Source organism: Lutjanus erythropterus, chromosome 1, assembly GCF_056507025.1.
Source record: "Lutjanus erythropterus isolate fLutEry1 chromosome 1, fLutEry1.hap2, whole genome shotgun sequence".
Classification (NCBI taxonomy): domain Eukaryota; kingdom Metazoa; phylum Chordata; class Actinopteri; order Lutjaniformes; family Lutjanidae; genus Lutjanus; species Lutjanus erythropterus.
In genome coordinates, this window is record NC_139317.1 from 10,312,461 (window position 1) to 10,325,129 (window position 12,669).

Genomic DNA, 12,669 nt, shown 5'->3' on the forward strand with positions numbered 1-12,669 from the left:
AAAACTCTTTCATTAAAACTTCTCTCTCTTTATAACACCTGGTTTTATTTTATAATGCACGGCTGCTGCTCTCCACTTGGCCGGTCAAATGGGGTTTAGAGTTGCAGGTGCACAATAAATATTTTGAAAGCACAAATATTTTAAACAGATGCCCGATACTTCCCTGCACAATTTAAGGAGAAAATCCATAAGCCTGCCCGGGGAAGGATCAAGTGAAGGTTTCTGTGGTGCAATTACCTTTCTACTTCACTCAGTATCATAGAAGTGATTGAGATTTATTCTTCAGCTTTGATTAAAATGTTTTTGGCGGGTAAAGATTTGTTTGGCTTTAAGAAATGTTAAAAAGAAGAGTGAGTGAGAGCAGCAATCAGAAAAACAACTATAACTAAATATAAAGAGTAAAAGAAGAAGGAGGGAGAAAAAAAACTTTTGGAGTCAGGATTCGTTCATATTTTAAAGCCACGTCTCCTTCAGAAAGAGCCGTTTCACCGCTGGGTGCCGGCTTTGGTATTCAGAGAAGACGGGAACGCCCGCTGACAAATGATGTGTTGCTGTATTAATTTGCTGTAAAATTTTTCATCATCGTCATATTGTCCCATTTGCACACTACATGCTAATCCTGTAGTCTTTTCTCTCTGTACCCACTATTCTGGGCCACCCTTGGGGGTAGCTTCTGAAGACTGCCTAACTATCCGTGCCTCCAAGGCTACAACATCTCCTTCTAAACGCTTTTGAACCAACAAACACCCCTCTGTTTCACCCCCCAGAATGTTCTCAAAAATCAACTTTTAAGTGTATATTCTCTTTGATGCAGCACACAGCGTGAAGCCGGGCCACTTGAAAGTTGCTGAGACAACATCTAATATTAATCAGCATTGCTGTGTGTCTCTGGTGATATTGTGCATATCTTGGTGAGAGCAGCGTTACTGTACGGTAAGACATGTAACACTGAGACATTTCACGCTATTTAGACGAAATTCTGATGTTGACTAAATAAACAGACAAACAGCCAGACTCCAAACAACAACCCGAGACACGTCTTCAGTCTCGATATCAAGATTTTAAATATTGCAGCGTGTCAGGCGGAGCTGACAGTATCGGAGATAAATCCAGCAGAGATAAAATGAAGTCTGATAACATAAAAGTTTTAATGTAGATCCTTTCTAAAGCGTCAGACAGGAATAGTAGTCTCTAAGAACAAAAAAAAAGTTTTCTTTCTGGATCCGACATTTCAAAATTATGTTCAACAATATATCAAAACGTATCACTGAAAATTCTACAAATCTGTGGACTTGAATTTAAAAGAAAAAACATATTTTTCCATAATGTCACTAAATCGTTCTCTGCTTGTTCAAAAAACTCACCAGCAGCGTCTCTTTTCAGAAATCATGACCTGGTTACCAAAGATAATCCAGAGACCTTGTTGAGAACCGTTTAGTCAGATACTGCTAAAGGAAATATTCCCTGTATGTTAGGAGCAGATCTGGGCGAGATGCGGCTGACTGAAAGGATTCATGTGGCCCACGAGGCCATCATGGAAATACCAAACATTCAAAATTTAGCAAAGACAGTTAATACAGTGGGTCAGTGCTGTGTTCATTGGCAATGAATGAACTGTATCTTTTATATTAAACTGTGACTTTATTCACTTAATGCTGCACATCCATGTTGTTTATGTTGTTGTTCTTCTACTTTTGCTGCTACTATTGTCGCAACCTGCATGCAGCATGCATGGTAGACTGTAAAAAAACATCAAGTTTTGGACATTGCCAACAAAATATTGTCTCACAATTCAACATGGCAATTCAGAAAGGTTGACCAATAGTAGAGGGGCCCTACACAGAACACTTCTGACCACGCCATTATTAAAGATTTGACCATTACTAGAAGCTTATACCACCATTTCAGGGCTCCTGTACCTCCTTACACTATGCTGGCATGTTTTGCACACCGACACTTTGACTTTCTTGCATATTTTTACTTGATATAAATCTTTCATTCCCTTGAACTAGTTTGTAGTTTTTATCTATTGTTTTTCATTTATTGTTGTTGCTGTTGTTGATGATGTCCTTTTCTATTGTGCTTTCATGTAAACCCTTACTGAACAACAAATTTCCTTGAAAGGACAATAAAGAGAAGGCAGGTATCTCCAAAAACTCAGCAACTCAAACCAAAATAGATAACATGACAGAGAAAAGGAAAAGTATTTTTGACTTTAGGGTGAACTGTGCCTTTAATTTTGCAGTAGACAAGCTGTGTTTGGAGTCAGAGACACAAATCACTCACAGTCCTTTCACTGTCGTGATGGCCCTGTTCACACTTTGCATCAAAACACACCCTCGGTGATCCAAGTGGACAGCTCGGAAACATGAGTGTGAACGCACCCCGGGACAGATTGAGGACACAGTGGGACGACTGTCACTCAGGCCACATTTGGGCGAGGTCAGGGATGCATTTGTCCATATTTGCAGTGTAGTGCAAATGTCTCCAACACTACTTCAAAGGGGATTGCCTCTTAAACCTTCAGTACACTTGATTTCTTTGTGTTTCTCTGCTCTGTCACTCAGGTTTTCTTTGCATTTATCCATTTCAGACTTTTGAACCTCTTAGCAACCAACACAAGCTCTCAGGTCGTCTGATGCTGGTATTTTAACTTGTCCTAACGCAGCAGACAAAATGATACTGTGGACTGCAGGACACCCTGTCCGGTTAAGTTAGACATGCAAGCTCTGTTGGCATCTTTAAAAATCAATGTAAGACCGACTTATTCAGGCAGGCAGTTAGTTAATGTACTACATTTTTAGCTCTTTCTGCTGTCATTTGTGCTACTTTTATTTCTCTGCCTTTTATTGTCTCTTTAATTCTATTTCTATGAATTTATTTAGCTTTTGTATTTTTTACGTGTTGTTTTTAATGTCACACTTTAATCTTTTATTCTACACTGAGCTGCATGTTATGCATGAAATGTGCTGTATAAATAAAAGTTATCATTATTATTACTATTAAATACGAGTAACAAAGTGAAGTTTCACCACAGGTGTTGACCCAAAATGAATTTAACATGTATTTCAGTGGTAGGTGTCCATGTGAGTTGGATCTAGACCCAAGCTGGATGTTAATCACTGGGTCTAAACTCAGTTTACAGCTTCTCTCCACCTACACATACATGCAATAAATCCATCACATTTACACCCACTCGCGGGATCATTGAGAAGTCTTTCTGAGAAAACACAATGAAAGACAACAAAGCTGGTAGGAGGGGATTGAGTCTACAATAGAGCTAAATACACAAAATCTCTGTCACCAAATTAGTCACGGAGAACATGTGAGACTGATGATACAGCAGGTTGAGTTTTATTCTGACTGCTGAGTCGGTGTCCATTACCGTCAATCAGCTTGAACAGCTGGGTGCCTCCTGTGGTCTCGGCCGCTTCACTCCTCCGGGATCCTTTCCGGTATCGGATCTTGTAGCCCGTGATCTCCCCGTTCTGGCCACTGAGGGGTGGGGGCTGCCACCGGAGCATGATGCTCTGAGGGAGGAGAAATGAGGGTAGTTGAAACACTACATTAATAATATTAATAATAATGATAAAAATACGATTATTAACATTAGAACCTCAACTTTAAGCAAAACTAAGACCTAAACAGCAACTGAAATGCAAAAATCTTTTCAGATGAAGTTCCAAGGTTTAATTTGTGACAGTGCAGGGGCTCTTGACCACATAACGTTTGAGAGCCGCTGTCTTAAAGGATCTCAGCTGATGATATAGAGCACAGAAAGGCTCTTGACCTTTAAAGCCAGAAAATAATCCTAAAATCAATCCTGAATTTAACTGGCAAACACTGAAGGGAGATTTGGAGTCGTGGGACCCATGATTGGTTTTAGTTAAACACGATCAGCAGCGTTGTGCACTAGGTGAAGCTGAGCCACAGTTTCAGCACATGTGGGACCATGTGTTTGTGGACCTGCAGCTGTAAAGGTGACCTCATGATTTAGCAGGTAGCATCACACCTTCCCACACACCTTGGCACGGGTGTTTGTGTTAACGTAACTCTGCAGGTTTACTGCTACACCGTGTCACCTGCCCCTCCCTTCAACCTGACAGTGGTGCAAATGGGAGGTACCCCCGCAAAAAACAAACACCCCTGTGAGCAGGGGGGTTGACGCAGTGCAGACTGACACATGAATCATGGACGGAGGTGTCCTGATGAGGTGGGTGTGCACGCGTGGGTGTGTGTACAGGTGAATCCTGCAGAGGCACTGAGGCACAGAGACAAATGCAGGACTTTCGCTTGCGGCCCGTGCTGCACTGTTGTGGGATTTACGCATCTGAGTTTGTGTGTGTGAGTGTGTGTATGTGTGTTTAAAGAGATAGGTGGGGGGTAGCCCAGCGTGGGAGAGGAGTTAATTAACGCTTCCCCACTGTCACACTGATGCACAAAAGCCTGAATACATGTAGAGGGCATGCACGTTCCTCCCCAGCCGAGTCAGGGGAATTGCACAAATTAAATTTGTGTTAAGTGCGTTCAATTATTCCATTTTTCTTATTACACTATCTGTCCCGACTGTGTGTTGCTTTTCTCCCTGTCTTCTTCTCCCTAATCAGGAAAACCTGTTTAATTGACTTTCGTGAAAAATCACAGGGGAAGGTGAGATGGCAGATGCCAAAAGGAGGGAAAAAAAAGCAAAATAAGATCACGAAAACACGATTTTCAAGTTGCCTTGCAGGTAATAGATGCGAGGTTCTGCCTGACAAGGCCCAAAGAGGAGACGGAATATGAAATGCATGTTAATTAGTTTTTTCTGCCCCTAGTTCCATTTGGCCGGGCGTATCAAACAGCTAATTGCATAAATGCTTTGTATCTATATACTTGTAGCAGAATTATTGACTTAATGACTGTTTACATTCAGAATTAAACACAATGACAACAAAGGAAAAAAAATTAGATGACTAATTTCAATAATGTTTAGGAATAAAGGATGCCAGATGTTTGTTTCACAGTTTAAATTGGCTTGTCTGGGTCTAATTGGGGAGGGACAGCTGGATGTACACTATCCATTCAAAAAACAATTCTGCCACAATTTCTGTCCTTTTCCACAGTGTCTCCTCTTAACATTAGCATGAGAGTGTTTTCTCTCCACAAATCTCTGCTGAGTATCCCTCAGCATGGGTGGCCAGTTCTCACTCAAGCTGCGAGTGTGTGATAGGATTGTCTACCAGTTTTTTTTTTTCCCCCTTTCCTAGTTTGCTTTGACAGTTCTCTCTCACTCGGGCTCTGCATCGACCAGCAAAGGGGCTAAAAGCTGCTGCTTTTGTAGTCGATGCACGTACCCTTAGGTTTTTTCCGTATCTCCTTCCCTGTGCTGCTCCGTGTTTGCACTCGCTGTCTCACGTGTCACGAGTGCGAAACATCTTTTATCAAATTTAATCCATCACTCGGGTGGAAATATACAATAAATAGGCCTACAGCTCTGTGTTTGAAGATCAAATGGCTAAACAGATAGGCAGCCGGGGCCTGTTCCCCTGTTTTAATCAGGAGCCTGTTGTGCAGCCTGCAGCCACCTCAGCAGCCTTATCTAATCAACAATGTCATGCAACAACTACAGTACGTTTAACTGTAATAAATCAGATTTAACAATAAAACTTAAAAAGAGGGTGAGACACCAGGAGTTGTCGCCAGGGCTGGGAGAAATTTGATCCACTTATCTGGGATCTATAGAAAAATCCAATCTAGATAAAAGAAATCTCACTTTCAAACCCTTATCCTCACCTAAAAAAACATGTTTACCAACAAGGTGCAATGACTGTTACAGGGGTAGCTTTGCACATCATATCCCAATAAGCAACTTAATGTTAAAAAGACATCAAGGCATTTACAACCCCAATCCAAAAAAGTTGGGATGTTATTTAAAATGTTAATGAAAACTGAATGCAATGATTTGCAGTCCTTTCCAACCTATATTCACTTGAATACAGTACAAAGGCAAGATATTTAATATTCCAACTAATAAAGTTTATTATTTGTTTGTAAATATACACTCTATACATTCTAAATTTCATGCCTGCAATACTTTCTAAAAAAGTTTTGACAGTGGCAACAAAAGACTGAGAAAGTTGTGCAATAATCAAAAAATACCTGTTTGGAAGATTCAACAGTTAAACAGGTTAATTGGTAAAAGGTGATAGTATCATGATTGAATATTAAAGGAGCATCTTCTAAAGACTCAGTCGTTCACAAGCAAGGATGGTTCAGCACGTTTCTCAATGCACAATTGCAAGAATTAAGGGAATTTAACCATCTACAATCCTGAAATCTCTGCACTGAAGGGCCAAAGCTGAAAATCAACATACAACAGTCACCAACAACATCCAGAAATACTGCTGATTTCTCTGAGGCTTGAGCTCATCTGAAATGGATGGATTCAAAACGTAAAAGTGTGCTGTGGTCTGACGAGTCCACATTTCAGATTATTTTCAGAAATCATGGATGTCACGTCCTCCAGGTAAAGAGGAAAAGGACCATCCGGATTGTTTCCGGCTCTAACTTCAAAAGCCAGCACCTGCGATGGTATGGCGGTGTGTCAGACACCATGGCATCATGGGTAACTGTCACATCTGTGAAGGCCCCATTTATGCTTAAAGGTATAAACAGGTTTTGGAGCGACATATGCTGCCATCCAGACCATGTCTCTTTCAGTGATCCCTGCTTATTTCAGCAAGACAACGCCAAGACACATTCTGCCTGTGTTACAACAGTGTGTCTTCGTAGTAAAAGAGTTCAGGTACTGGACTGACCTGCCTGCAGTCCACACCTCCCACTGCTCAACAATTAGCATCCTCATTTCCCAAATGCTCCAAAGAAAAGGTGATGCATCACAGTGGTAAACATGCCCGTCCCATACTTATTTAACTTTTACACACCATCCTAACTTTTTTTGGACTTGGGTTTGCATGTTAATGGGGCTAAATTGGTTGAAAAGTGAACATTTTCTCAAATTTGTGTTTTAATGTGAAGCACAGACCTAAGTCTATGTTGACAATTTAACTGCAGTCTACACTTCTTTTGGCCTAAAAATCACCAAATCAATCCTTCCTTGGATACTTTGACCATTATCTTTCCTTCCCAAGTCACATTTTTGGTCTGTCTAAATCTCCCAGGCTAATATTTTTTTCATATCCATTTATATCTGAGCTGCAGGCTTCGTTGCCAGATCCTATACAGATGGAGAGCAGCACAGAGGATAAAACCTTCTGACAGCCGAGTCTCCTGCCGATGAGAGGATCAATGAGAGTTCACACACCCTCTTAACCAGCTGGGGCTACGGGCCTCTGACGCAGCTAATCACACAGAGAGACAACGGTGTTCTGGGCTGCAGGCTATGTGTTTGTTCAACTGCTTCTGTGCGCAAGGAAGTGAGTGTTTGTGGATTTGGTGAAGAGGCTACATTCACTTTATAGTAAACATTCAGGCTGCAGGCAGTTTCGGTGTATTTGTCATTTCTGTATGTTGCATCTGAGAAAGTGCAACAAAAATAAAAGCTTGTAAGTCCTCATTAGCCGTGTTTCCATCCAAATGTCTTGCAATTTTTAACCAAATTTTGAGTAAATCAGCAAAATGCAAATCCAATACTTGTTTCCATCCACTACTGTTATGCAAATTAATAGGAGTTCACTGAGGTAAGCAGTAAGTTGCGCTAATTCTTCAGCAGGAAAACCATTAAACCTTTCTGGGAAAAATGAGTTAACCTTTATTTAACCAGGTAAAAAAAGTTACACGTCGACTACATACATATGATTAAAATACAAGACATTTAAAATAATACAGAAGACTTTAATCTATATAGGAAACCCAGTGTAAACTTGAGTTTCTTAGTTTCAATGTGATATCTAAAAAAAGACATTAACAAAAAAAGAAGAAGCTGCAGCAAGATGATGCAATTGAAAAAGCTCCAACCTCAAACGATGAAAAACAAAGAAGAAAACACAATGGAAATATGATATTTCTGGTTGTTTCATGTTCTAATAGAAGGTTACATCTGTGTGGAGCAATCATGGATGTTTTTTTTTTTAGAGACATGGGAGCCATGAGGAGACTTTTCTAATGCGATGCTTCAAAACGCAAATAAAAATATGTTGATGAAAACACTACAGAACAATCTTGACCCAGTTAGAGGTCCGGTTCAGTTGACAAAGTCTTACCTTTGAGTTCTGGACCTCCAGAGTGAGATTCTGAGGAGGAGCACTCGGCACTGTGAAGAAAACAAAACAGATCATTTTATTTTTTTATTTAGTGAAAAAACAAAAACACAGAGACAGAATTCATTCTAGAGCTGAAACGACCAGCTGGTTAAGAAATTAGTTGACTGACACGAATCCATTTTATTTGCTGATTTTCTTTGCCTCATGGGATAGTAAACAGAATATTTTAGGTTTGGGCGAAAGAGTCTGAGAAAACAAGTTAAAAAAAGTATTTGACATCATCACCTCGGCCGATTCGAACTTTTTATAGACTAAACAATTATTTGGTTAAAGAGAAAATAACTGGCAGATTAACTGCTTCTTAAAAGTGAAATTCAAGCACTTTTCAAGGTATCTAAACCTACTGAAACCTTTATCATCACTTCTAAATTTATTACAATAAATACAACTGCAACTTCATTTATACCCACATCAATCCGTGTATATTGTCACTTTGTTTTTTACCAGCTGTTCAACTCTGATTTTATGTTTTAATCGTGATTATTTTATGTTAATTTCCAGAGACAAACCCTGAAAATAACAGTTAGGTTTTCTGGATCTACATATGCAGCTTACTATAGATAAGTTAGGAAATACCATAAACTAAAAAGCTAAAAGTCTTAGAAGATTTTCTTTCATCATCCAACTGACCGTCAGACAGGGTGCGAACTACTACGTCCTCAGTGGAGACACCTGAGCCGTGCTTGTTGTTGGCCACCACGCGGAAACTGTACTCCGTGTTCTTCTTCAGCCCGGTCATGGTGTAGGACTGACTGTCCACGTCAATGTCCTGAAAGAAACGGAGGAAAAACAAGAAACGGGATGTCACTTTCTTTAAAATCTAAAACAGATTTCTGTAACTATAAATACCTGTTAAGACCTTCAACTCAGTGTCCCACAACTGTCCTGAATTCTACTTTCATCTGTGCCCTGAGTTCACAAACACTGTCCCAAAATGAAGTTCCTTTTGTTGCATTCTACATAATAAATGTAGTTTAATAACGCTGTTTTAGTAGCTCACATCACTGACTCACCCTCGTTTTTCCTTGGTAGTTCTGTGAGTTGTTTCTACACCTGAGTGTTTGGCTACAATCAGTTTTGATTTTCCTTTTAGTCACCGGTTGAGTTACTTTTTCTCGCTCGTCTAAGTGTTAAATGATGAACGCATCACTACAAACTGCAGCGCAAATGCAAACCTGTTCCTGAAGGATAAAACTTTACAACCACTTTGAGCGTATCTTAAAGTAAACACTTAACCTTGACAGCGTGTAAGCGTGCATGTGAAGTAGCGCAGAGCTTGTTCCACTCCACAATTTTCGAATTTGAACCTCTAAGAATGAAATCATCTATTTTCCTTGGTGCATAAACGTAATAATTTCCTTTGCAATGATTCTGTCCCAGAATTGTCTCAGACAGTATCTTTGTGTCCCAGGCATCTTAAACTTCGAGTGCTGTCTCATACATTTATAAATGTTCAGATATAACAAAACATAACCAATAAATATAACTTGCATTTGCTCACTGACAATGAAATGAAAAAAAAGAACAAATAAGAGGAAATGTTTTATTCTTGAAAAGATTACCTGCGTTCTTCCCTTTTTAAAATCTTTTTAAAGCGTACAGTATTTCCCAACTGACAGCATGCTGATGAATACAGAATTCCTCCTCTTTCAGTGTGTAATTTCAACATTCAAGTGTGATACTGGCTCCAACATGCTGTAAATAAGACAGTTCCAATAGCAATCTCTCACATATGGCAAAGCGACCAAATGTGATGCCTGCTTTCATCATTTCATCACACTAACATTTCTATTTGTAATTCCGTGTAAAACTGTCATCTTCCACTGAGACACAAATTATGCTTTCTGTGATTACGACTTTTTGCTTTACAAATTGGACACGCTGGCTCAGGCCCAATTACTTCAAGCCAATTTGCATGCGGCTCTTTTGCTTGTGACATTTTGAGTAAAAAGCCGGGACTCTGTGGAAATCTAATCTCGCTTCCAGCGCTGTCCGATCGCAACCTCTGAGCTCGGGTCAGATGGCCGCCTGTCACCACGCCACACTTGAAGACGCGTCACGAGTTCTCCCCGACTTCCCCCTGTCCTTAAATATTTCATGTCTTTCTAACTTCAGCACTGCTCTGTCCCTTTCCTTCACCTCTTCTTCTTCTTCTTCTTTTTCTTTCCCTCCTTCTCGTCATCTCTTGCCTTTTTCACCTCATCCCTGGGTCTCTCCTCCAGGGAGCTGAGGCATCATTACTCAGTGCGCTGGCTGACGTTTCATCCATTATCATATTAAAGGCTTTTTAATGCCTCGCTGGCTCGCGCCCTGCTACTGCTGCGGCTGACTCAATATCTAACCAGCTAGATTCCACTCGTGTGACAGAGTTGGACCTGCAGAGAAGAACTGGGTGAATCATATCGGCCGTCTTTCTGCACAATAGGTGTTTCTGTGTTAGATGTGTAATCAAGAGCACGGCCAAAAAGCAATACAAAGAGCCTTTTGGCGAATGATTAGGAACTCCTTACCTCATCACAATTTACATTAGACCACGCAGTCATATTCCTTTTAATCTGTCTAATGAACCCTGCAAAATCAAGCGTCAGCTACACACACGACTGCTCTTACAAGGCAGAGCGTGAATAGTAGTAGCAGCAGAATAATTCATTTCATGTGAATTAAATAATATATATAACAGTAAAATGAAGGCAAACACTGAAACGCAGGAAATGTTATATTCTTCTGTTCTTATTTTAAAAAAATATGCATTAATCTGAGAGCATATCCACATTTTACTTGATTTATCTGTTCATGTCTGCATCCAGCTTAATGGGATACTTCAGATTCTCTGAAGTGGGGCTGTATGAGGTGCTTTTCCATAGTGTTTTAAATGCATACATTACTATATGTGCAAATGCATGGAGCATGCAACTAGTATTTACACAAACTGGTGTAAAGAGTATATGTATATGTGTTATTTTGTCTGGAACTAACTGCACTTTCTCTATTTTAGACATATGAGTGTTAATATGCTCATCATTAGTCAGTTACGTGATTAACCGATTAGTTGATAGAGAGAAAATGTTTAATTTGAGTCATTTACCAAGCAGAAATAGCACAAATTAACTGGTTTCAGCTTCTGAAATGTGAAGTTTTTCTGCTTTTCTGAGTTTTATATCATTGTTGATTGGATATCTGAGCATTACAGACTAAATGATTTCTCTGTTAATAAAAAAATAAAGGAATAATTCAGATTTTTTTGAAGCGGGGTTGTATGAGGTACTTGTCTGTAGTCAGTGTATTATTACCTACAGCAGACTGTCATCAATAAGCCCTCAGTTTAAACTAAAAAACAGATATATTCAGAGAGGTTTTACTGCGTTTGGTGAGCTGAATGAGTGAAGAAAACATCCTACCTCTTCATTGCCAACGCTCTTGTCTGTGTAGTACAATTTGTAGGTGAGGATCTCCCCGTTGCCGGTGAGCGGTTTGTCCCAGCTCAGAGAGACAGAGGTCGGCGTGTTGGACACCACCTGCAGGTTGGGAGCGGGGCCCGGCACTTGGACTGGTGAAAAAAACAAAAACAAAGAAGCAGGAGAGCAGAGATTAGAAAACCATCAAACCTGAGTATTTTGCTCTTTTATCTTGAACCCTCTTCCCTTTTGATGCATTTTGTTACATCTGGAGGACAAGAACCCAATTTGGCGATGTCCACTGACTGCTGCCAAACACACGTTCTTGGCGCGTGAGCAAGAGCTGAGACCACCAGCTCAGTGGAGACCAATCTGTCCCCTCTGGACCGGACTGGACTGGACTGGGCTGGCAGCCATGTTGATTTTCTTGCTATTCCCGTGACAAACAAACTGAAGGAAAGCCTGAACAAAAACATCAATCTCCATCTCGCAGTCCACCAACATTTGCCTGCAGCTTCTATTCAGTGTGGTAGACAGTTTATTTTATTATGTTGAGTCATGGAACAGGATGTATTACAACGTGTCTGTGAATCAGTTTGATACTCTGGTTGTCAGGCAGCTCTATTATCTTGTAAAATAAAGAGAAAAAGACAGGAATATCCATCCTGAATCTTTAGCGGTGTGGTATAATAATTTCAATTAAATGCTTACAGGAATATAAGAAGTCCACCTTTAAACTTAGCGCTGTTAATTTTGTAGTGAAGATTGATTCCTGTTGATTCCACTTAAATGCACTTATTTTGCCTCATTTAATATAGATGCAAAGAAATATGTAATTTGATCGTTAAAGCAAGAATTTCAGGAAATCGATATTCACAATGTCAGCTAAACTTTGTGTAAACAATAATGTGTCACGTTTCAGTTATTTCCGCATCCATGTATATGAAGCTTGAAACTTCCTTGTTCATCTGATAACAGAGCAGGGAAGACGTTTCTATGGACAGAACAACACT

At 40.0% G+C, this 12,669-nt stretch overlaps 1 protein-coding gene across 2 annotated transcripts in view; it reads right to left on the reverse strand.

Annotated features, from left to right (window-relative positions):
* Nucleotides 1-12,669, reverse strand: part of neo1a (neogenin 1a) — a 261,271-nt gene that overhangs the window by 32,762 nt on the left and 215,840 nt on the right. For both annotated transcript variants that reach the window (XM_084739418.1, XM_084739478.1), the window contains exons 10-13: nt 11,660-11,808; nt 8,892-9,030; nt 8,202-8,251; nt 3,386-3,530 (exon numbers count right to left, since the gene is read on the reverse strand). In XM_084739418.1, the coding sequence (XP_084595544.1) occupies nt 3,386-3,530; nt 8,202-8,251; nt 8,892-9,030; nt 11,660-11,808 (483 nt within the window). The remainder of the gene's footprint in view (nt 1-3,385; nt 3,531-8,201; nt 8,252-8,891; nt 9,031-11,659; nt 11,809-12,669) is intronic.